General features: G+C 52.5%; 1 protein-coding gene across 1 annotated transcript; it reads left to right on the forward strand.

Annotated features, from left to right (window-relative positions):
- The first annotated feature begins 18,141 nt into the window (after positions 1-18,141).
- Positions 18,142-22,102, forward strand: LOC142823918 (uncharacterized). The gene is made up of 2 exons (XM_075915687.2): positions 18,142-18,906; positions 19,138-22,102. Exons 1-2 carry the CDS (start codon positions 18,763-18,765, stop codon positions 19,672-19,674), a joined length of 681 nt encoding a protein of 226 aa, XP_075771802.2. The 5' UTR covers positions 18,142-18,762; the 3' UTR covers positions 19,675-22,102.
- Positions 22,103-22,879: the final 777 nt, after the last annotated feature.

The following is a 22,879-nucleotide window of genomic DNA, read 5'->3' on the forward strand; positions in this document are numbered from 1 at the left end:
CACAGATCATATGGAAGGAGGGCGTGGATCAACCACTCCTCCCCACCGGGCAACAGGCAGGGGAGGGAGGGGTGTCAATGGAAGGGAGGGGTAAGGTTGGAGAAGTGGATGGGGGCAGGCTAACCACTCCTCCTTGCTAAGACTGATGCAGGGGAAGAGGGTGCCAAATTGGAGGGAGACTGAGGGAAGGGAACAGTGACCGCTCCTCCCTGCTTAGCTGCAGGCAGAGAAGGAGGGTGCTAGAGAGAGGGGCAGGGATGCAGGGGGACGTGGGGGGGCAGGTTTGCGATTGGGGAAAGCAACCACTCCCTCCCACTGGAGGGTGCCAGCAGAGGCAGGGTACAGATGGGAATCTGAGGAAGGGGAAACTAGCAACCACTCCTCTCTGTGAACCTGAAGCAGAGGAGAGGGGTGCCAAAGGGAGGGCAGGGGTGCAAAAGGGGGGGGTCACGATTGGGGAGGGAGGGGGATGGGTAAGGCAACCACTCCCTCCTGCTGGACTGTTTGCAGGGAGGGAGGGCGCCAGAGGAGGCAAGACATGAATGGGAAACCAATGGCATCAGGAGCCAGCATCCACTCCTCTCTGCAAGGTTGGAGGCAGAGGAGGAGGGTGTGATGTAGTGGGGGGTGCTGTAGTGTGTGTGTGTGGGGGTGTACCTCAGTCTCCCCCCCCTTTGCAGCTATCTCTGCATGAGGGGGGAGAGGCCAGGCATGACTCACTGTGGAAGTATGTCAGAGTCTCACCTCCTGGGGTCCAGGTGACAAAAGATTCACCTTGGGTCTGGGAGCAGGACAATGGAGGAGGCGGAGCTGCCTGGGGGCTAAGGGACCAGTTGCTGGGGGTTTGTGTTTAGTCTTGGCTGAGCAAACATAGAACCATAGAGCTGGAAGAGACCTCAGAAGGTCATCAAGTCCAGCCCCCTGCCCTAGGCAGGACCAATCCAAATTAAATCAACCCAGCCAGGGCTTTGTCAAGCCGAGACTTAAACACCTCTAGGGATGGAGACTCCACTACTTCCCTAGGTAACCCATTCCAGTGCTTCACCACCCTCCTAGGGAAATAGTTTTTCCTAATATCCAACCTGGACCTCTCCCACCACAACTTGAGACCATTGCTCCTTGTTCTGCCATCTGTCACTACTGAGAACAGCCTCTCTCCATCCTCTTTGGAACCTCCCTTCAGGAAGTTGAAGGCTGCTATCAAATCCCCCCTCACTCCTCTCTTCTGCAGACTAAACAGACCCAAGTCCCTCAGCCTCTCCTCATAGGTCATGCGCTGCAGCCCCCTAATCATTTTGGTTGCCCTCCGCTGGACCCTCTCCAATGCAGCCACATCCTTTTTGTAGTGGGGGGGTCCAGAACTGGACATAATACTCCAGATGTGGCCTCACCAGAGCCAAATAAAGGGGAATAATGACATCTCTGGATCTGCAGTGCTCCTCTTAATGCACCCTAATATGCCATTAGCCTTCTTGGCTACAAGGGCACACTGTTGGCTCATATCCAACTTCTCATCCACTGTAACCCCCAGGTCCTTTTCTGTAGAACTACTACTTAACTGGTTGCTCCCCAGCCTGTAACAATGCTTGGGATTCTTCCATCCCAAGTGCAGGACTCTGCACTTGTCCTTGTTGAACCTCATCAGATTTCTAGTGGCCCAATCCTCCAATTTGTCTAAGTCACTCTGGACCCTATCTCTGCCCTCCAGCGTATCTACCTCTCCCCCTAGCTTGGTGTCATCCGCAAACTTGCTGAGGATGCAATCCATCCCCTCATCCAGGTCATTAATAAAGATGTTGAACAAAACCGGTCCCAGAACCGAACCTTGGGGCACTCCGCATAGAAACCGACCGCCATCCTGACATCGAGCCGTTGATCACTACCCGCTGGGCCCGGCCTTCTAGCCACCTTTCTATCCATCTTTCCATCCATTTATCCAGTCCACATTCCCTTAACTTGCTGGCAAGAATATTGTGGGAGACCGTATCAAAAGCCTTGCTCAAGTCAAGGTATATCACATCCACTGACTTTCCCATGTCCACAGAGCCAGTTACCTCATCATAGAAGCTAATCAGATTGGTCAGGCATGACTTGCCCTCCTGTGAATCCATGCTGACTATTCCTAATCACTTTCCTCTCTTCCAAGTGCCTCAAAATGGATTCCTTGAGGATCCCCTCCATGATTTTTGCAGGAACTGAGGTAAGACTGACCGGCCTATAGTTCCCTGGATCGTCCTTCTTCCCTTTTCTGAAGATGGGCACTACATTTGCCTTTTTCCGATCATTTGGGATCTCTCCCGATCTCCACGACTTTTCAAAGATAATGTCCAAAGGCTCCTGAATGACATTTGCCAACTCCCTCAGCACCCTCGGATGCATTAAGTCCGGACCCATGGGTTTGTGTATGTTTAAGCTTTTCTAAATAGTTCCTAACCTGTTCTTTACCCACCAAGGGCTGTCCATGTTGAACATGAAGAAAACAGACTAAGTCAAGCACTGGGGGATCAGGAGCCTGTGTACCCCTGCCCTCAAGGGGTCTAAGGCTGCCTGCCCCTTACTCCTATATCCACATCAAACCCGGGCCGTGCTGTATCTCTGAGAAGCGATAAACCCTCTCTATTCTATTGGCTGGCGGAGTCATATCTTGCTGTGGAGTCATATCTTGCTGGGGTGGGGGCCCAGACCGCAGAGGACCTGGTTAAGTTGATGATCCTGGAACAGTTCTATGACGCATGCCTGCCCAACCTGAGGCTGTGGCTCAAGGACCAGAAGCCAGAGGACCCCCATGGCACGGGGAGGCTGGTTGATGAGTTCACGGATAACCGGTCCGGGTCTGAAAGGGAGTCCCAGAGAGAAAGGGAATCATGCAGAGACCAGTTCTCAGCTGAGCAATGGAGGAAATCACCTACAGAGCGAGCCCAAGAGAGAGGGTCCAGCCATCTGCCCCCCCAGAGAGACAGCCAGTTCCCAGATGGAGCCAGCCCTAGGAGACCCACGGGATGTGACTTGCCATCGCTGTGGGCAACTGGGCCACAAGAGGGCTCAGTGCCCCAGTCACCAGGACAGGCTCCACAACTCGAGACTTCCTGGGGTTAACTGAGTGGGGCTAGAAGAGGAGCAGGCTGCCCCAGGGGCAAAGGCTTCCAGGTCACTCTCAGCTCAGAGGGTGAGGCTGCTCAGTCCAGCTCCTCTGGGAGACCTGATGCTCCAGAGGCGGATTTCTCTGTGTACCGGGTGGGGGCAGGGTGGCCCCTGCGGAGCGAGTGCCTTGTGCCCCTGGAGGTGGATGGCAGGAAGGTGACGGGCTACTGGGACATGGGGGCGGAGGTGACGCTGGCCCGGCCCAATGTAGTAGCCCCAGACCACATGGTGCCCAACACCCAGCTGACCCTGAAGGGCATAAACAGAACCCCGTGTAAGGTGCCCGTAGCCCGGGTGCATCTGAAGTGGGGGGCCAAGGAGGGCCCCAAGGAAGTGGGGGTGCACCAGCACTTGCCTACTGAGGTGCTAATGGGGGGAGACCTAGAGGATTGGCCAGAAGCACCCTGCAATGCTCTGGTAACCACCCGTAGCCAGAGGCAGCGAGGGGCTGGCGACCCTGACCCAGGGGAAGGCTCCCTGCAGGGGGTGCAGGGCCCCATCCCAGCAGACACGGGGCCCAGCAGGGCTGGGACTCTGTACCCAGGTGGGGGGCGGGGGGAACAGGTCTCTGTCCCTGCCCTAGCTGCTGAATTCCAGGCTGAGGTGCAGGCAGATCCCTCCTTACAGAAGCTGAGGGACCAGACTGCCCTCGGCGCAGCTCAACCCCTGGGGAGACGCTGCCAGGAAAGGTTCCTGTGGGAGAGGGGATTCCTGTATTGGGAATGGCTCCCCCCAGGGAAGGTGGGGATGTGGAGGGTCCAGCGGCAGCTGGTGGTTCCCCAAAAATATCGCCCCAGGCTGCTGCACCTGGCCCATGACGTCCCATTCACGGGGCATCGGGGTATTCGGCGCACCCGGCTGAGGCTGTTTCAGGCTTTTTACTGGCCCGGGATATTTGCGGCTGTGCAGTGGTACTGCCGGGCCTGCCACTCCTGCCAGAGGGCTCGGAAAGCCCAAGAGTGGGGGAAAGCCGCCTTGAGGCACCTGCCCATCATAGAGGATCCTTTCTGGAAGGCAGCAATAGATATAGTGGGGCCTATAGGCAAGGCGACCCGGACAGGGAAAAAATACATCCTGGTAGCAGTGAATTTGGCTACCAACTGCCCCGAGGCCGTAGCTCTGCCCTCTATCAAGGCAGACACGGTGGCAGACACACTACTGACCATTTTCAGCAGGGTGGGGTTCCCCCAGGAGGTCCTCACGGACCAGGGGTCCAACTTCATGTCGGCCCCACTCTGGTGCTTGTGGCAGAAGCACGGGGCCTGGTTCTCCTGGACACCAGCGTATGGTGCCCTGTCTAACAGGCTGGTGGGGAGGTTCCAGGGGACCCTGAAGCAGATGCTGAAGGCCTTTATGCACTGGCACCCGCAGGACTGGGACGAGTACCTGTCCCACCTGCTGTCTGTACACAGGGATGTACCCCAAGGATCCACCAGGTTCTCCCCAACTGAGCCATGGTGCAGAAGGGGGAGGGGCCCCCTGGGCTTGCTGAGAGAGTTATGGGAGAGGGAGACCTCCCTGGATGGAGAGTTGGGGGTGAAGGACGTCCTGGCCTTCTGGGAAGGGCTCACTGAGCTCATGGGCCCACCCAGAGAGACCCTGGGCAGAGCCACAGGGGAGTGGCAGGGCTGGTATGACCACAGAGGGTGGGCCTACGCCGGCCCCCTCATAGTCGTCCAGCAGCAGAACAAGGCGGAGCTGGCTCCTGCAGGACTACGACATGGAAGTGATCCATGTCTGAGGGGAGGGCTCCCTGCCTCTGCCCCCAGCCCTCCCCACAGCAATTCAATTTACCACCACCCCTAGAGCACAGATGTTAAAAAAACTCAGTCTCAGAAAACAAACCCCCTCCACAGTCCAGATGGTGGTCGTTCTCCTCCTCCTCGGCAGGGTTGCAGGTGTTGTGGCAGCAGCGGGCAGGTGGCAGCCAATCAACCAGGGGAGGTCTCTGGGTGGCGGGTGCTGGTGGTGGGGTCCTCCTCACATCTCCCTTCGGGGGGGGGGGGGGGGCAGGCCAGCAGCCCCCCCCCCCCCCCAGACAGCAGCAAGCTGTGGGTGGTGACAGCAGTCTTTGGAGGGAGAGGGCCAGCAACAGGAGGAAAGCAGGCAGGCAGCCACAGGAGAGAGCTGGCCAGGGAGAGTGCCAGACAGCAGGAGCAGTAGCAGGACAGGGTAGAGAAGAAGGGAGGGTGCTCCAGAGCACAGGAGGAAAGGAGTAGCTACCCTCTTTCTTCTGCTGGAGCCAAGCACTGAGGGGGTGTCCACGGACCCAGATGGGGAGGAACCCCTCCACGTGCCCTTTTGGGCAGAGCCTGGCCCCACTCCCTCACCTGACCAGAAGTTAGGAGGCAAGGCCAGGACTATCAAAGGCCTGGCCAGGAGGTCAGTAAAGGCCCAGCCAGCAGAGGAAATGGATAACTGCCTGGTGTTCCTGCACCTGCCAGAGGCTGGGGACTGGCCTAGATCCCCATGCCTACCAGAGGCTGGGGACTGAAGAGTGGCCTGGATCAGCAGACTTGACAGTGCCGACAGACCCCAGCCACCTGGCAGACCTGTTGGAAACCCAGGTACTCACGGAGGGGGAGATGGAAGTGGCCCAGGGAGAGCTGGTCCCAGTATAGTGAGGCCACAGTGGTGGTCAGCACGTTGCAGTGCGGATCACTGCTGACCCTGAGCAAAGGGATCCAACTGGATGCTTCAAACAGGCCTTAAAACTGTTTGTTTGCCTGCTACCCCTCCCTGAACTAGGGCTGGACTTTAAAACTGTGTTTGCCTGACAACCCGCCATGAACTGGGGCTTGGTCCACAATACTAAAATCAATTCACTATTGGCCTGAGGCCTAGGACTAAAAGGGGCTCTACGGACATCGGCGGAGTGGCCTCCCACTGACCCAGAGGGGGAGGAACCCCTCCGCGAGCCCCCCAATGGGCTACAAGGAGCTTACTGATTCGTTGCATCCCCCCAGCTGCTGCTCTGCATTGCACAGCCTAGGGAAGCTGCGCGCAAAGGCACTGAGTTGGTCCCTGCTCCACGCATTTCTTTTCATTCAGCCTGGTGCCTTTGTGTGGTGTGTGTGTGTGTGTGTGTGTGTGTGTGTGTGTGTGTGTGTGTGTCAACCCTGTGATTCTCTGTTTGTTTGTCTCCTTCTGCAGGTGGTGAGGGCCATCATCACCATCCTGCTGCGCAGGATCATCAACCTGGGTGACATGGACCCCCTCGTTGCCGGCTTTGCTGCCATGGGCTTCCTCAACTGCGGGAGGGGTGCTATTGGTGGCACCCATATCCCCATCTAGGCCCCCGACCACCAGCATCTGTATACATCAATGGGAAGGGATACTTTTCAATGGTCCTGCAGGCCATCACGGACCACCACGGGCAGTTCATGGACATCTACGTTGGGTGGTTGGGGAAGGTACACGATGCTCGCATCTTCAGAAACTGCACGTCTTCCAGAAGCTGCATGCTGGCCCTTTTTTCCCTGACTGTTGGGGGGGGGGTGTAAAAAATTAATAGGTCTGAAATGGCTCTCCATTAGTCGTTCAGGTGTCAGCCACAGCATTATCCTTAAACATGCCTTTTCTTTTTGTTTTGTAGTTTGGGAAGATAGGGTCCAGTTGAGACCAGTATTATCTTTGCTATATAACCTTGCTCTCTCTGTTCTGTAGCCTAGGAAACCAGATAAGTATGGAGCTGCTTTACTTTGTTGTGTCTTTTGCTTATCCGCATTGGCTCTGCATAACATCTTCAGGGTCAGATTCCTTGTAATCTCTGTAACCTGTTAGTTTGTAGTATAGGAAATTATTGATTTAATTAGAAATTATATGTAACCCTTCTGCTAGGCCGAGTTAATAGCAGCAAGGGCCGGGTTCAGTACCTAGGGGTCCCCTCCCAACAACGTAATGCAAAACCGGCTCGAGCCCCCACGCAGTGACCTGGGAAATCTTACACACACCCCTGGGAGCTTCAAAGAGGCAATTCTTCCAATCTCCCAAGCACAGAGCCTTGGTATAGCAGCAAATCTTTAATAACATGAGGTAACTGACATCAGCATTAAATTGGGAAAACACCACAACTAGGATTCATAGACCAAACCATGAGCAAAGACCCACCACCAGCCAAGAATCACCCAAAGTCCCCAAGAGTCCAATACCCCAAGGCGACGTCTACACTGGCAGCTTCTTGCACAAGAACTCTTTTGCAGAAGAGTTCTTGTGCAAAAACTCGTCCACAAGAGAGTGTCTACACTGGCATGTGCTTTTGTGCAAGAGCATCCATGGCAGTGTAGACGCTCTCTTCCGCAAGAAAGCTCTGATGGCCATTTTAACCACAGGGCTTTCTTGTGCAAGAAATTCATGTTGCCTGTCTACACTGCCCTCTTCTGGAAAAACTCTTGCACATGAGGGCTTATTCCTCATGGGGAGAGGAATAACTCTTCCGGAAGAAGCCCTGTTTTACAATGCTAGACTGTAAATTTACTTCTGGAAGAATGCTCGTGCAGTGTAGACAGCCGGCAAGTTTTTGCGGAAGAACGACTGTTCTTCCGCAAGAAGCTGCCAGTATAGACATAGTCCAGGGCTGCATCTAGACTGGCCGCGAGTATTTGCGCAAGAGCACTGAATTTGTACTGTACAAAATCAGTGGTTCTTGTGCAAATACTCCGACGCTCCCACTCAGGGATAAGCCCTCTTGCACAAGTATTCTTGCGCAAGAGGGCCAGTGTAGACAGACACGTTAATTTCTTGCGCAAGAAAGCCCAATGGCTAAAGTGGCCATTGGAGCTTTCTTGCGCAAGAGAGCATCTACACTGGCACGGGTGCTTTTGCACAAAAGCAAATCTTTTGCACAAAGATACATGCCAGTATAGACGCTCTCTTGTGCAAATACTTTTAGCAGAAAAACTTTTCTGTTAAAAGTATTTGTGCAAAAGCATGCCAGTCTAGACGCAGCCCAAGAGTCTCTTGAGTCCAGCATCCCAAAAATCACCCAAAGTCCCAAAGTCCGACACCCCAAAAGTCTCTGTCCTGGGTCAGTGGCGCCACAGGGTTCAAAAGTTCACCTGGCAGGGTTTTTACCTCCCAACCTGGGTGGGGCGGGGGGTTGATACACCTTACGTGGTCTGCCGACGGCCCCGCCTCTCCGCAAGGTTCTGCTGCTGCCTTTAACATGAGTCACTCCGCCACACTCCACCTGCTGTCCCACAAGCTACTCCAGCCATCCTGCAAACTGCCCTGCTCTGCCTCTCCGTCTCATTCCACTCCACCAGCCGGTTGTTCCTGCCAGCTGCTCCGCTGGGTCATTCCCACAAACTGCTCTGCTAGCAGCTCAGCAATTTAGTACTCAGTGATTTCAGCTCATAGCAGATTTCAGTTCTTTAGCAATTTCAGCTCGTAGTAGAGGAGCCTCAATGCTAGTGCACCATTAGCCCAAAGTGAAGTCAGCTCAGCAGCCTGTAACTAGACTCCTAATAGAATCCAAATTAGCTCTGATATTCCACAGTGGAGAGAGACAAGAGTGCAGCTGATGTTTCAGGCCCTCAGATTTTTTTTGGGGGGCATATACAAACACCTATCCCCAGCCTCTCCCCCTTTGTTGGGTTTGGAACCCATGCCCCTTGTCTAGCGAGTGCTACTTAGTTGATGGCGAATCCCTCGGTCATAAAACAGTTCCACTATTCCACTGTCCTTGATTCACATAATCAGGGTAACAACACTTTATCCCCCCTGCCTCAAGAACAGAGAGACTGGGGATCCCACAGCGGCCAAAGTGACCATTTGGACTGCTGTGAGCTCATACTAGGCCGGGTGGGTGTGCCTATGCAAACAAGATCAACCTCTGAAGTCATTTTGCACCACTCGCCACAATTCACCACCAGATGTCAGGGTAGAGCTTATCCTGACCCTGTTTACATTTATAAATAGTAATTTGCTTATTGATATTCATTTTATGGGATTTAACATTACTAAATAAGGTTTAGGGAAAGTAGTGATAGACGTGAATTAACATACTAAAATAGATAAAAGATTCTGACTAATAACAATGTGACCACTCGAACATTGTGTTGAATGTCCAAGGTAAACATGCGTGGGCAAGAAAGCAGTTCCTTTTACTCCATCCACTCCTGGGTCGCCTGTTTCTTCTCTAACACCGACCACACCATTAGGGCCGGGGACATGGATACGCCGATGTGCATTGTAGGGGATGCAGCCTACCCTCTGTTGCCCTGGATAATGAATCCAGGGTCGGGGGCAGAGGCTGGCTGGCTGGCTGGCTCTGTAGGGCCTTTGAGTAGCTGTGCACAGCTGCCATCTGGTAGGCCCATCAACTGGGGGTGCGCATCTGGGAGGCCTGAGGGAGAGTTTCTCACAAGGTCCCCAGTGACACTCTCCCCTGGACCTCCCCACTAGGGGCCTGTGCATTGCCCTTCTGTGCCTGTCCTCCCATATCCCTCCCTTTCCCCTGCTATCCCACAGAGACAATAAAGCACACTTTTTGTTTTGGAAAAAATAAATGCTTTGGGTTTTTTTGGGGGGGGGGGGGGTTGGAAGTAACAGGGGAGGGACTGGGGAAAGAACCTTGGAGAGAGGAGGAGAGGGGGGAAAGAGGGGAGGCTGGGACTAGCACCTGGATCTGGTGGTCCCACCACCTTGGGTGCAGGGACCTTGGCGGCCATGGAGAGGGGGAGGGGGGCTAGGGGAAGAAGCAGGAGCTGGGGCAGGCACAATGCCAGTGATGAGTGCTTGTATAGTTATGCAAATGGTGCGGCCCTGCTCCAGCATCTCCTGCCAGGTCTCTCACAGAAGCTGGATGTCCTCCAGTCCATGGTGTGCTGCAGGGCTCACTGTGTGGAGATGTGCTCCCATTCAAATTCATCCTGGGTTCTCGTGCACCAGCGGGTCACTCGGGTTTGGGAGGCTGTCCCAGGTGGTGTCGACCGCCCCCCTCTCAAAGGTGGTCCAGTTGTGGAGAAGAGAGAGACGGTCAGTCATCTCTGCAGACACTGTTCCTGAACCCTTGCCCTCATCTGTGAGCTGAGACCAACTGTTCTCGGCTCAGGTGAAGGCAATGTGCTTGGAGCAAGGCCACCTGGGGCCTGGACAGTTGGCCCTTTCCTGCAGAGGCACAGATGTCCGGGGGGGGGGGAGTCTCACTATCCCCACATACTGGGGACAAGCAGGCATGGGAAGGTGCCAGGCAGACCAGGATCCTGCAGGAGGGAGGGGGGCCATGGGGTGGCTGTGCTTTCCTCCATGCCACGCACACGCTGGGTCCAGCAGTGGCAGCATCCCATGGGAAGAAAACTTGTATCCCTGCCTGCTGGAGGAGAGGGAGGCAGGGTGCTGGGGGGAAGTATGTGTGAGCAGCAGATGCTCCTGTGCCTCGCTGTGCTGTCCCTGGGAGCAGGTGCTGCCCCGAGCATGCCTGTGTGCCATGCTCAGCACTCCTGAGTGTGTGTGTGCCTCCATGTCCCCAGCCTCCTTCTAGTGGTGGCTTGTGATGGGAGGGTGTCCCACCCCAGTGTCAGGAGTGTGGCAGGCCTCCCAAGACCCTGTGGCCAATAGCACAAGGGTCCTCTGGTATAGCCTCCTGGGGCTGTGTGCCCCAGACTGACATTCCACATGCACCCACGTGCACAGCCTGCTGCACGATCTCCAGGCTGAGAAGTCCAAACAAGGAGCACGTCCCAGCCCCTCACCGTCCACCACCTCCACCCTGTGTGTGTAGGGAAAGTATTGCCACTCACTTGATGTGCCTTCCCCAGCCTTGGACAATGCCTGGGAGACATCCAGGGTGTGGAGTACCGGCTCCAGGGTGAGCATCGTGATGGTGTTGGCCTCGTCCAACTCCTCCTCTTCCTCCTCCTCTGTGTCTTTGTCCCCCAGGAGGGCGACGATGGGCATTTCCAGACCTGAGTCCACTATTGGGGGGGGAAGGGACTGACCTGCCCCCTAGAATGTGGTGCAGGTCAGAGTAGAAGGGGCAGGTGTGGGGTTCAGCCCCAGAGCAGGAGCTGTGCTCACTGGCCTTGGCTTTTATGGATCCCCTTAGGTTCTGGGGTGGGGACAAAAATGAGGGGTTCAGTGTGTGGGACAGGGCTGCCAGTGAGTGGGATAGGGCTGGAGTGCAGGATTTGAGAGGGAGATGGGGTGTTGGAGTGAGAATGTTATATCTTTTTATATTTGCATTTTAGGTTTAATAATGTAGTAATGTAAGTAACATATTTAACATTTTATTAATCAAGCAAGCCCTTTAGTTAAATATGCATTTCTTTTTTTTTAAGTTTAGTGAGTTTAGTAAGTAAAGAGAGACAGAGTTTTGGTATTGTGTCTATGTTAATGAGATTAGAGGAATGCTGAAGGCTGGAGTTTTAATTGTTTGATTTACAATGCCTTTTGCTTTGCCCAATATGAGATGCTGTGGTATTATGCTTTTCTTTGAAAGTCCTTGTAAGGATTGTTTATGTGTGAAAGTGTTATGTATGTGTCGAGATAAAGGTGCAAAGGTTATCCTCAGAGCCAGATGGCCAAGAAAGGAAGGGTGAGGCATGGGTGAAGACAGACTTGTCGGCATCAGAGGAACCATCAGTAGCCCAACTGAGCCACGTGCCAGTTCCCCGCACCGCGCCTCCCACCCCCCACCCCCACAGCCCAGCTGAACCACACACCAGTTCCTTGCAACCGCCTCCCTCTCCCTCCAGCCACTGACTTGCTTTCATGTGCTTCCAACAGGCACTGCTCCTATTGGCAGATTCCTGAGCAACAGGGAATGGCTCCAGGAAATGTTCCAGGCTCCTATTGCCCCAGCCGAGGGAGAGGGAGGGGGAGGGGAATCAGCAACGTGCAGCTGCTTCTAGCTGCGTTCGGAGCTTCGGGGCTTTCCGGGACATTTCACTGCTGCATCGGGACAGGCAATTAAAAATTGGGACTGTCCCGGAAAACGATCAGCATACCTATGGGGGAAGGGTTTCTTTCCAGTCCTGTGTCTGAAGACGGTACCTCTCAGCCTGTGATGTGTGAGGATAGTGCAGTTGTCCCAGAGTTGGTTCTGGATACAGCTGAAGTCCAGGAAGGGAATGGCCCTAAGTTTGTGTCTGCTGCGGAGAATGATGCTGTAACCTGGTTAAATCCAATTAGTGTCATGGCAGGATCCCGGTGATCAAACAATTCTGGTCCTGGCATTTTGCCTGTTGCTGGTGTGTTGCTGGAAGAGGGTGAAACAACTCTGTGTGATTGGGGTGTTACCTTAGCTAGGGCAAAAGGAGAGCATGAGGTAGTTATGGTGCCTATTGCAAAGGTGGAAACTTGTATCAAAGAGGGAATGGATCCTACCCTTGTGTGTACTGAGACACATAACTTTCATAGTATATGTGTGGAAAGCTGCAAAGGGAAGGAGAACGTCTCTAACCATTTACCTAAGGAGTCTGTCTGTTTGCCTGGAAAGGGGTTTTGTGATGGGCCAGAGAAGATTCAGGGTGCAAGGCAAACTCTGAGTCACTGGGTGCTGGTCAGAACTCCTCCTGTTCCTGACACCAGCCAAGACACACCCATCATCAGCCTGCATGAGAGCGGGACTGTGGAGGAGAATGACATTGATGACAAGGAGGAGGAGGAACAGGCCAGCCAGGACGCCATGCCCACCAGCCAGGAGCTCGTCATCTGCCTGGAGCTAGTCTCCTCCTCCCAGGATGTCTCCCAGGGCTTGGACGAAGCCGAGAAAGGCATTTCAGGTGCGTTCTATCAGTTCCCCTATACACACGTGGGGGTGGGCGGCAAGGGAGCTGCGTGCTCCTCGCTCGGCCTTCTTGGCCTGGGGCTCATACAACGCGCCTGTGAACGTGGGTGCACATGGAGCGCCTGTCCGGAGCACTGAGCACCATGACACTGTCACACACCCCTCGCTCCTTCTCACAAGGTTCCTGGACAGGCCTGCCTTACTCCGCCCTCTGTGGTGGGACACCTTCCCACAACAAGCCACCAGTAAGGAGGATGGGGTCTTGGAAACTCACAGCAGTACTGCACATGGCAAGGGCTCATGCCTGCACTCTCAGGCAGCATCCACTGCTGGTCAAGTGGGGTGATGCAGCGCACACTAATCCACTGAATGGGAACCTGCCAGGGGAGGAAGAGATGGGGAACCCAGTAGCACTCTCTCCAGCAAGTGGCATCTGCCACTCACAGACACCCCCAACACCATTTCTCCCCCCCATCCAGCGGGCAGGGATAGAAGTTCACTGTGGATAGAAGTTCACCACTGCTAAACTCGGATGTTCAGGACATGGAGGGAAGCTGAGCCGCCCCATCGCTCCCACCTGCAGGCTCCTGGCCTGACTGGCACCTTCCAATGCTTGCTTGTCCCTGGGCCGTGGGGGTAGTGAGGGTCCCCTGGGATGTCAGTGACCCTGCAGGAAAGTGCCCGCTACATAGGCAACATATGGCCTTGCTGGAAGCACATCGCCAGTGTCTGAACTGAGACCTTCGGTGCCAGCTCAGAGATTAGGGCTAGGCTTCATGCACAGTGTCTCCTGCGATGATTGCCCTTGTCACTTTTCTTCATAGCTGGACCAGCTGTGAGTGTGCTGCCACCACCTGCCGACCCTGCAAGAGCTGCAGGAGAAGGTGACCAGGCAACAACCTTGTACAGGAACACCTTGAGTGCCTCTGTTCCCTGAACAGGAACTTCGAGGAGGAGTGCCAGGAACTGGAGCAGGTAGGCAATGGAGGGGTATGTCTAGACTACATGGCTCCGTCGACGGAGCCATGTAGATTTGTTTTTTTGGCAAAGGCAAATGAAGCCGCGATTTACATTTACATGGCTGCCGTGCTGAGCCGACAAACAGCTGATCAGCTGTTTGTCCGCTCAGCGCGCTAGTCTGGACGTTCTCCCTGTCGACATCAAAGCCCTTTGTCGGCAGCCCCGGTAAACCTCATCCCACGAGGAATAACTGGGCTGCCGACAAAGGGCTTTGATGGCGGCAGGAGAGCGTCCAGACTAGCGCGCTGAGCGGACAAACAGCTGATCAGCTGTTTGTCGGCTCAGCGCGGCAGCCATGTAAATTTAAATGAAGCCGCGATCATTTAAATCGCCGCTTCATTTGCCTTTGCCTACAACCCTCATCTACATGGCTCCATCGATGGAGCCATGTAGTCTAGACACAGCTGAGAAGAGCCTGAGACATAACTGTAGAGGGGAGCCCCTTTAAGTACAAGCCCCAGCTAGCCTCAGGCAGCAGTTACAGGAAGTGACTGCTGCCCTCATGCCCTGCCCGGAGTGCTTCCAGGGGGCTTTAAATGCAATTCAGGCGCTAATCAGTGTGGACGCGCTATTGCGCTATAACTCTGCACTATTTTGATTCATGAGAGGGTCTGGGCGCATTCATGAAATCTAGCTGGGTGTGGGGCTCCACATGTAGGGTATGTCTAGACTGCAGCTCTCTGTCGGCAGAGGGATGCAGATTAGGCAGGTCGACATTGCAAATGAGGCAGGGATTTAAATATCCCGTGCCTAATTTGCATAAAAATGGCCACCACATTTTGCCAACTCAGCACTTTGTCGGCAAAAAGTGGCAGTCTAGAGGGGGATCTGTCGAGAAAGAAAGCCTTTTTCGACAGATCCTGTAAACCTCCTTGCAGGAGGCATAAGGGAAGCCTTTGTCGACCGATCCGGTATGCCTGGATCAGCTTATCGTTGGCACAGCGCGGAGGCCATTTTGATGTAAATGAAGTGCAATTATTTAAATCACCGCTTCATTTTGCTATGTCTAGTAAACTCATCTACATGGCTCCGTCAACGGAGCCATGTAGTCTAGACACACCCAAATAGAATTGGGGGGGGGGTGCAGGTTCTCAACAGCTTTACTTTCTGCTACTGCAGCAGTTGGTACTTCCCTCCTCCAGAAGTGGTCTTTGGGGGCTGTCGGAGGGGCCACTGAGAAGCACAGTGTGTGACACTCTCCTGTCTCCTGGTTTCTCTCAGAACATGCTGGACAGCCTGGTCCTTCTGTCTTGGGGCCGGCTATCCAACTTTATTTGGACTTCTGAGAAGTGGGTGTTATTGAGGACTCATCCAGCTGGTTCATCCCCTTGCATTCTCCATCACTTCCCTCCCAGGGACTCGTGAACAATGGCTGCCACACCTGCAGTTTGACAGTAGTAAGGAGTGGGTTCACTGAGATATGGTTACTTCCATTCAGCTGCTCAAAGATTCCTGTGTGTGTGTGTGTGTCCTGCACCATCCAATTTCCTTTCTGGTGTTCCATTGTGATAAGCAAGAAGTGGGGCAGATGTCCACCAGACCTGATTTAGCAGTAGTGCTGTCTGGCAGAAGGTTTGCTAAAGCATGTGCAGGCATTTAGCGAGCCAATTGTCCCACGGGTGGATACAGCAATCATAATGTGGCTCACAATTCGGTATGAGTCAAGTGAGTCTATGCCCACTGCAAATACTTCAGTGGGCAAGAGTCCCCAGGCCAGCTGTCTAACCATGCTATTCTGCTAACCCTCCATTGAACAATCTGTCCTTTTCCTGGACAGCCTTTCTCACCCCTGCTGATTGTTTGGGTTTCTGTATAAACAGAATCCATGTCCTTGGTCTCTTCCCTCAGGCAAAAAGGTTGCAGTCCAGTTGGCGTGACACAGGTGCACTGGGTTATAGGGTGTCTCTGGCTGCTATACAGAAGGGAAACTGAGGCTGTGTATACTATGGAGACAGTGCTGGCATAACCCCATACTGTAGATGCAGCCTAGAGTGACAAAACAGGTTTTTCCATTGTGTAGGAACACCGCCTTCCTGAACAACAGTTGCTATATCAACCAAAGCATTCTAGTGTCACATGAACGCAGAGTAGGTCAGCATAGCAGTCTTGGTTGGGGGTGTGGTTTTTCTCACACCCTTGCCTGACATAACCAGGTTAACCTAATTTTTAGGTGTAGACCAAGCCTCAATGCAGAAACAGAGACACCCCCCCCCACCCCCAAATTGTGCATGGTGGTGCAAAAGACAGTGTTCTGAGATCACACAGTGGTGGCCACTGCATACCAAACACTCCTTGTTGCTTGGGTTTCTCTTTGATTTAAATCAAGCCTGTAATCAAATTAACATGGAACTTGGTTTCCAGTGCAGTTGCCTGTTTGGTTCAATAAGAACACATTTGTACTAAAGGTTAATTAAATTAATTTTGCCTCCATCTAATTCATTTAAAATTATAGACCCAATCAACGCTTGCTAATGGAAAAGAGAGTATATATTCATGTCTATACATTTCCCATATTATTTTTTATTTTTTCTTAATATTGTCCTTCTGAAATAAATGCAGTCAAACTTTACTAATTATGGGTCACTGAGAACGAAAATGATGCTTAAAATTGTTGATTGGCTCTAGTTTTCAAGATATGCTATTGGGTCAGTATATACGACCCTTGACTTGCGAATGGCGGAGGATAAGTGAGTTATAAAGGGAAGGGATCTCAATTTAAACCAGAAATGACTAAAATACATCTTTGACTGGATCTATGAATAAATCTATGACTGGGTTTGGACAGTACTTGCTTTTTAGGCAAAACAATGAATGATGCAATCTGAAGCTGGTATTGCGTCATACATGATATGAATTGCATCATGTTATTCCCAGAAGTCATGGATGATGCAATCATAATGAAGCTTGCATCACTCCGCTGAACAAATTGCCCTATATCAGCTCTAGAAATCGTACAGTGTCGTGCTCTCTTATTTGTCAATGTTTGATTTTGCAAAGGGACACATTTCTGTTTAGCCAAAGTGAGCAGAGATGCCTCGTACTTGTGTGAACAGTGCAGATAACTTCTGCTATGTTTGTGGTGAAGTAACTTTTGGGTTAAGAAAGCCTATCACCTTTATTTTGGCTGCAAAATTGGCGATCAGGACAAGAGGTGGGCCCCACACATATGCTGCAACACTTGTGCAACAAATCTTCGCCAGTGGCTGAACAGGAAAAGGAAATCTATGCCTTTTGCAGTGCCAATGATTTGGAGAGAGCCAACAGATCATATCAGCAATTGTTACTTCTGCATGGTGCCTCCAGTTGGGAAAGGTGTGTCAAAGAAGAGAAAGTGGACTGTGCATTATCCAAACATTCCATCAGCTATACGCCCAGTACCCCACAGAGAAGGGTATTTATATAACCTTTTTGCTGATTTTTAAAGTGTTACATAAACAGGACGGGTGAAATATCATGCAACCATAAACACATGAAATAAAGCAACCATAAACACATGAAAAGACCTAGGTTTACAATTTATGATTAAAACTCTACTATCTACACAATATACATAGACGTAAAATGTAAAAACTTAAATATCTTGGAAACAGTAGCCAATCAGTTGTTTTAATTGTCATATTTGAATTCAGCACATCAACATACATAATAAATAGCACATTGTATCTCTGAAGCAGACGACTTCTAAAAAATTGTAGACCAGTGATACCCTCAAGAGCCAAAGACAAGAGTGGAGCTGACAGGGCAGCATCCTGTTCTCAGAGCAGTTGGAGAGTGTTTCCTCTTACCAGGACTGTGCTTGCTTTGTTTAACTCCTCCCAGAGACGCAACAGTGCAGTGAATGTGGTAGAGCGTGCATCAAGGTGCTATTTACTGAAGAGGACACTAAAGGGTTACCTGTGAACAGCAAACCCGTGTAAAAAACTAGCTGAAGGTCTTGAATTATTATCACAATGAGTGTGCAGACGTAACTGTTACAAATATACCTGCATTTTCTCAGTGAATCTTTGTGATTCACCAACACCCAAGCACAGAGATTCAGATTTTCCTCTGGGAAAGGCATTGCCATTGCTACCCCTTTTCTCAGCAGGGTTCTCCTGCTAGTCTTCCTGGGAACTGCTAGAATTTGGATTTTCTAATGGAAAAATTTGCAGCTACACAATGAGAGTTTGTCTCCACTACACGCGTATTTTGAAATAAACTATTTCGGAACAACAACTCCCAAAATAGCTATTTCGAAATACCACGTCCACACTACAAATGCCCATTGAAATAGCGCAGAGCTGTAGCTAAATAGAGCGTCCATATTGACTGGCACCTGAATCACATTTAAAGCCCCTCAGAAGCACTCTGGGCAGGGCATGAGGACAGCAGTCGCTTCCTAGCTGCTGCCTGAGGCTAGCTGAGGCTCGTGCTTAAAGGGACCCCCCTGTACAGTCGTGTCTCGGGCGCTTCACCTTTGCCTACCTCCTCGAGGGACAGCAACCTCTTCTCACTACCTGCTCTGCTTGCCCTTGCGCACACCACAGCACTCCAGCCATGGAGCCGGACCTGCTGCAAAGCACTCACTGGCTCTTGGACCTGCTGCCGCACCTCCTGGTGCAGTTACTGCAGGCTGCCCACATGGCACTGCAGGAACAGGACCAGGACCAGCAGCTCACTCTGGGGCACATCCTCACTCCACTCCACATGCTGCTCATGCACCACAGCCCCTCCCACCATCCCCTGCACACCGTGCACCGCTGCTTCTGACTCTGGGACACCAGTTTTGACTGGTGGGGCCGGCTCATCATGGAGCAGTAGCTCCAGAACTTCTGTATGCAGAAGGACACCTTCCTGGAGCTGTGCAAGTGGCTTGCCCCTGCCCTCCGGCGATGGGACACCCACATGCAACCCGCCATCCCCACCAGAAGCGTCGTGTTGTGGTACTTCAGAAGCTCACCACGCTGGACAGATACCGCTCCTTTAGGAACCAGTTCGGTGTGGGGAGATTGACCGTCAAGGCTGTGCTCATGCAGGTATGCCTCTCTTCCTAGTGTCCTAGGAGGGTGGTGAACTGCTGGAATGGAGTTCCCTAGGGAAGGGGGAGTGGACTCTCCCTCCCTGGAGTTTTTGCAGTCCCGCCTTCACAAAGCCCTGCTGGGGATGGGGTAAGCTGGGGTTGGGCCTGGTGTGGGAAGGGGGTTTGGTTCAGGGACCTCCTGAGGGCTATGGCAACCATGTGAGTCTATGTTTGTATCCTTCTACAGGTGGTGAGGGCCATCAACACCATCCTGCGCAATGTGGACCCCATCATGGCTGTCTTTGCTGCCATGGGCTTCCCCAACTGTGGGACGGGGGGCCGCATTGACAGCCCCCGACCACCGGGCCTCCGATTATATCAACTGGAAGGGGTACCTTTCAATGGTCCTGCAGCCCTCGTTGACCACCAAGGCTGGTTCACTAACATCAACATCGGGCGATCGGGGAAGGCGCAGGACGCCCACGTCTTTAGGAGCTCCAGTCTGTTCCAGAAGATGCACGCCGGCACTTTTTCCCTGGCCGCACCATCAGGATCAGGGACGTGGACATGCATCCCCCACGACGCATGCAGCCTATCCTTTGCTCCCATGGCTGATGAAGCCCTGCACTGGACACCTAGACCTTGTGAAGGAACATTTCAACACCAGGCTCACCCACCTGGACCTCAGCATGTGGAACATTCCCAGGTGGTGGTGGCCTGCTGTGTCCTGCACTATCTGAGCAAGAACAAGGGGGGAGACGTTCCTGCCAGAGTGGCAGGGTAGAGGCCGAGCAGCTCGCAAGGGCCTTTGAGCAGCTGTGCACCGCTGCCTTCTGGCAAGCCCATCGGGGGCTGTGTGCATCCGGGAGGCCCTCAGGGAGAGTTTCAGACAAGGCCAACTGTGACACTCTCCCCTAGGCCTCCCTGCAAGGGACCTCTGCATTGCCCCGCTGTGCCTTTCCTCCCCGCCCCCCTATTGGGATTACCTCAGTTGCCCCGTGCGGACCCCTAGCACAATCCCAGGGTCCACCGTCTACTGCAATCACCAGTCCTTACCCCTTGGCTGCCCTTGACCACCCTCAGGGTCCTCAGTTCGGCCCTATGAACAGTACGTGTGCAGTAACTAGTCAGTTGGTTATCAGTTCCGCCCGTCTCCGCAGACTCTGTCTCACTGCTGGGCGGGGGTAGGGGAATCCGGGCCCTCCCACTCCTCCGGGTCCCAGCCCAGAGCCCTAAAGGTGTAGGGGCAGCCGCCGCTACATGGCTGATGGGGACAATCCCTGAAACTTGCCAACCACTCGGGTCACTCTGCTCACTCTGGGCCCCTTCCTACCCACGCCAAGGGTCACCGCTCTTCGCTCCTTCCGTGGGCTGATCTCTCCCCAGCCGGTCGCACCTGGTGGCTTCTGCAGGTCCTCCTGGCGTCCGGACGGCTGGGATAGCTCCTGGAACAGGCGCTCGCACCTCTGGCCCTCCTCTGGGCCTGGCCCCTTCAGGGCCGACCGCAGCCTGCTTGGCTGTAGTTTCGGAGGGCGGGACGCTCCCGTCCTCTGTAGGGCAAGCTGGCGTCCTCCCGGATGGCGGCCTGACTCCTCCCTCCCCCCTGCTCTCCGCGACGCCGGCATTTAAAACGCCCGGCACGCAGCTCGAGCATGTGCCTCAGTGGCGCGGGGGCGGCTGACCGCGCCACTCCACCGTGGCTCCGACCCGGTGGTGGGGTCATTGTGCCCCGTCACACCAGCCATCAGCAGCACCTCAGTCATTGGCCACTGAGCCCCTGGGTGCTTCTAGTGGGTGGGAGTTCCAGTTGTTTCCCATCACTATGCGCTTCCTGTGCAGCGTTCCGTGTGCCACCAGGGCCTGGCGCTGGGGAGAGACTAACTTCCCCTACCACCACTACTGATCCCCTGCCCTGTGAGGAGGCACTGCATCCCGGTGCCTCTTCCACTGAGGCTTCTGCCCCTGTTCCTACTCCTTTCAGGAGGGTGGATTTTGGTAAGCTCAGAGAGCTGATAGGTAAGGTCCCATGGGAATCGAGACTGAGGAATGTTGGCAGTTTTTCAAAGGGACATTAAGGGCCCAAAAGCAAGCTATTCTGCTGCGTTGGAAAGATAGAAAATATGGCAAAAGACCAGCTTGGCTTAACCATGAGCTCTTGCATGATCTAAAAGTAAAAAAGGAGTCCTATTAAAAAATGGAAACTAGGAGAAATTTCAAAGGATGAATATAGGCAAACAACACAGGAATGAAAGGGCAAGATTAGAAAGGCAAAGGCACAAAACGAGCTCAAACTAGCTATGGGAATAAAGGGAAACAAGAAGACTTTTTATAAATACATTAGAAGCAAGAGAAAGACCAAGGAGAGGTTAGGCCCACTGGTCAGTGAGGAGGGAGAAACAGTAACAGGAAATTTGGAAATGGCAGAGATGCTTAATGACTTCTTTGTTTCAGTCTTCACCGAGAAGTCTGAAGGAATGCCTAACAGTGAATGCTAGTGGGAAGGGGGGAGGTTTAGAAGATAAAATGAAAAAGTTAAAAATCACCTAGAAAAGTTAGATGCCTGCAAGTCACCAGGGCCTCATGAAATGCATCCTAGAATACTCAAGGAGCTGATAGAGGGGGTATCTGAGCCGCTAGCTATCATCTCCGGAAAATCATGGGAGACAGGAGAGATTCCAGAAGACTGGAAAAGGGCAAATCTAGTGCCCATTTATAAAAAGGGAAATGAGAACAACCCAGGAAACTACAGACCAGTTAGTTTAACTTCTATGCAAGGGAAGATAATGGAGCAAGTAACTAAGGAAATCATCTGTAAACACGTGGAAGGTGGCAAGGTGATAGGGAACAGCCAGCATGGATTTGTAAAGAACAAATCATGTCAAACCAATCTGATAGCTTTCTTTGATAGGATAACGAGTCTTGTGGATAAGGGAGAAGCGGTGGATGTGGTATACTTAGACTTTAGTAAGGCATTTGATACGGTCTCGCATGATATTCTTATCAATAAACTAGGGAAATACAACTTAGATGGGGCTACTATAAGGTGGGTGCATAACTGGCTGGATAACCGTACTCAGAGAGTAGTTATTAATGGTTCACAATCCTGCTGGAAAGGCATAACAAGTGGGGTTCCGCAGGGGTCTGTTTTGGGACTGGCTCTGTTCAATATCTTCATCAACGATTTAGATATTGGCATAGAAAGTACGCTTATTAAGTTTGTAGATGATACCAAGATGGGAGGGGTTGCGACTGCTCTGGGGGATAGGGTCATAATTCAAAATGACCTGGACAAATTGGAGAAATGGTCTGAGGTAAACAGGATGAAGTTTAATAAAGACAAATGCAAAGTGCTCCACTTAGGAAGGAACAATCAGTTTCACACATACAGAATGGGAAGCGACTGTCTGGGAAGGAGTACGGCAGAAAGGGATCTAGGGGTTATAGTGGACCACAAGTTGAATATGAGTCAGCAGTGTGATGCTGTTGCAAAAAAAGCAAATATGATTCTGGGATGCATGAACAGGTGTGTTGTGAGCAAGACAAGAGAAGTCATTCTTCCACTCTACTGTGCACTGGTTAGGCCTCAGTTGGAGTATTGTGTCCAGTTCTGGGCACCACATTTCAAGAAAGATGTGGAGAAATTGGAGAGGGTCCAGAGAAGAGCAACAAGAATGATTAAAGGTCTAGAGAACATGACCTATGAGGGAAGGCTGAAAGAATTGGGTTTGTTTAGTTTAGAAAAGAGAAGATTGAGGGGGGACATGATAGCACTTTTCAGGTATCTAAAAGGGTGTCACGAGGAGGAGGGCGAAAACTTGTTCATCTTGGCCTCTGAGGATAGAACAAGAAGCAAGGGGCTTAAACTGCAGCAAGGGAGGTTTAGGTTGGACATTAGGAAAAAGTTCCTAACTGTCAGGGTGGTTAAACACTGGAATAAATTGCCCAGGGAGGTTGTGGAATCCCCATCTCTGGAGATATTTAAGAGCAGG

The sequence above is a fragment of the Pelodiscus sinensis genome, chromosome W (assembly GCF_052426305.1).
Source record: "Pelodiscus sinensis isolate ZL-2025 chromosome W, ASM5242630v1, whole genome shotgun sequence".
Lineage (NCBI taxonomy): Eukaryota > Metazoa > Chordata > Testudines > Trionychidae > Pelodiscus > Pelodiscus sinensis.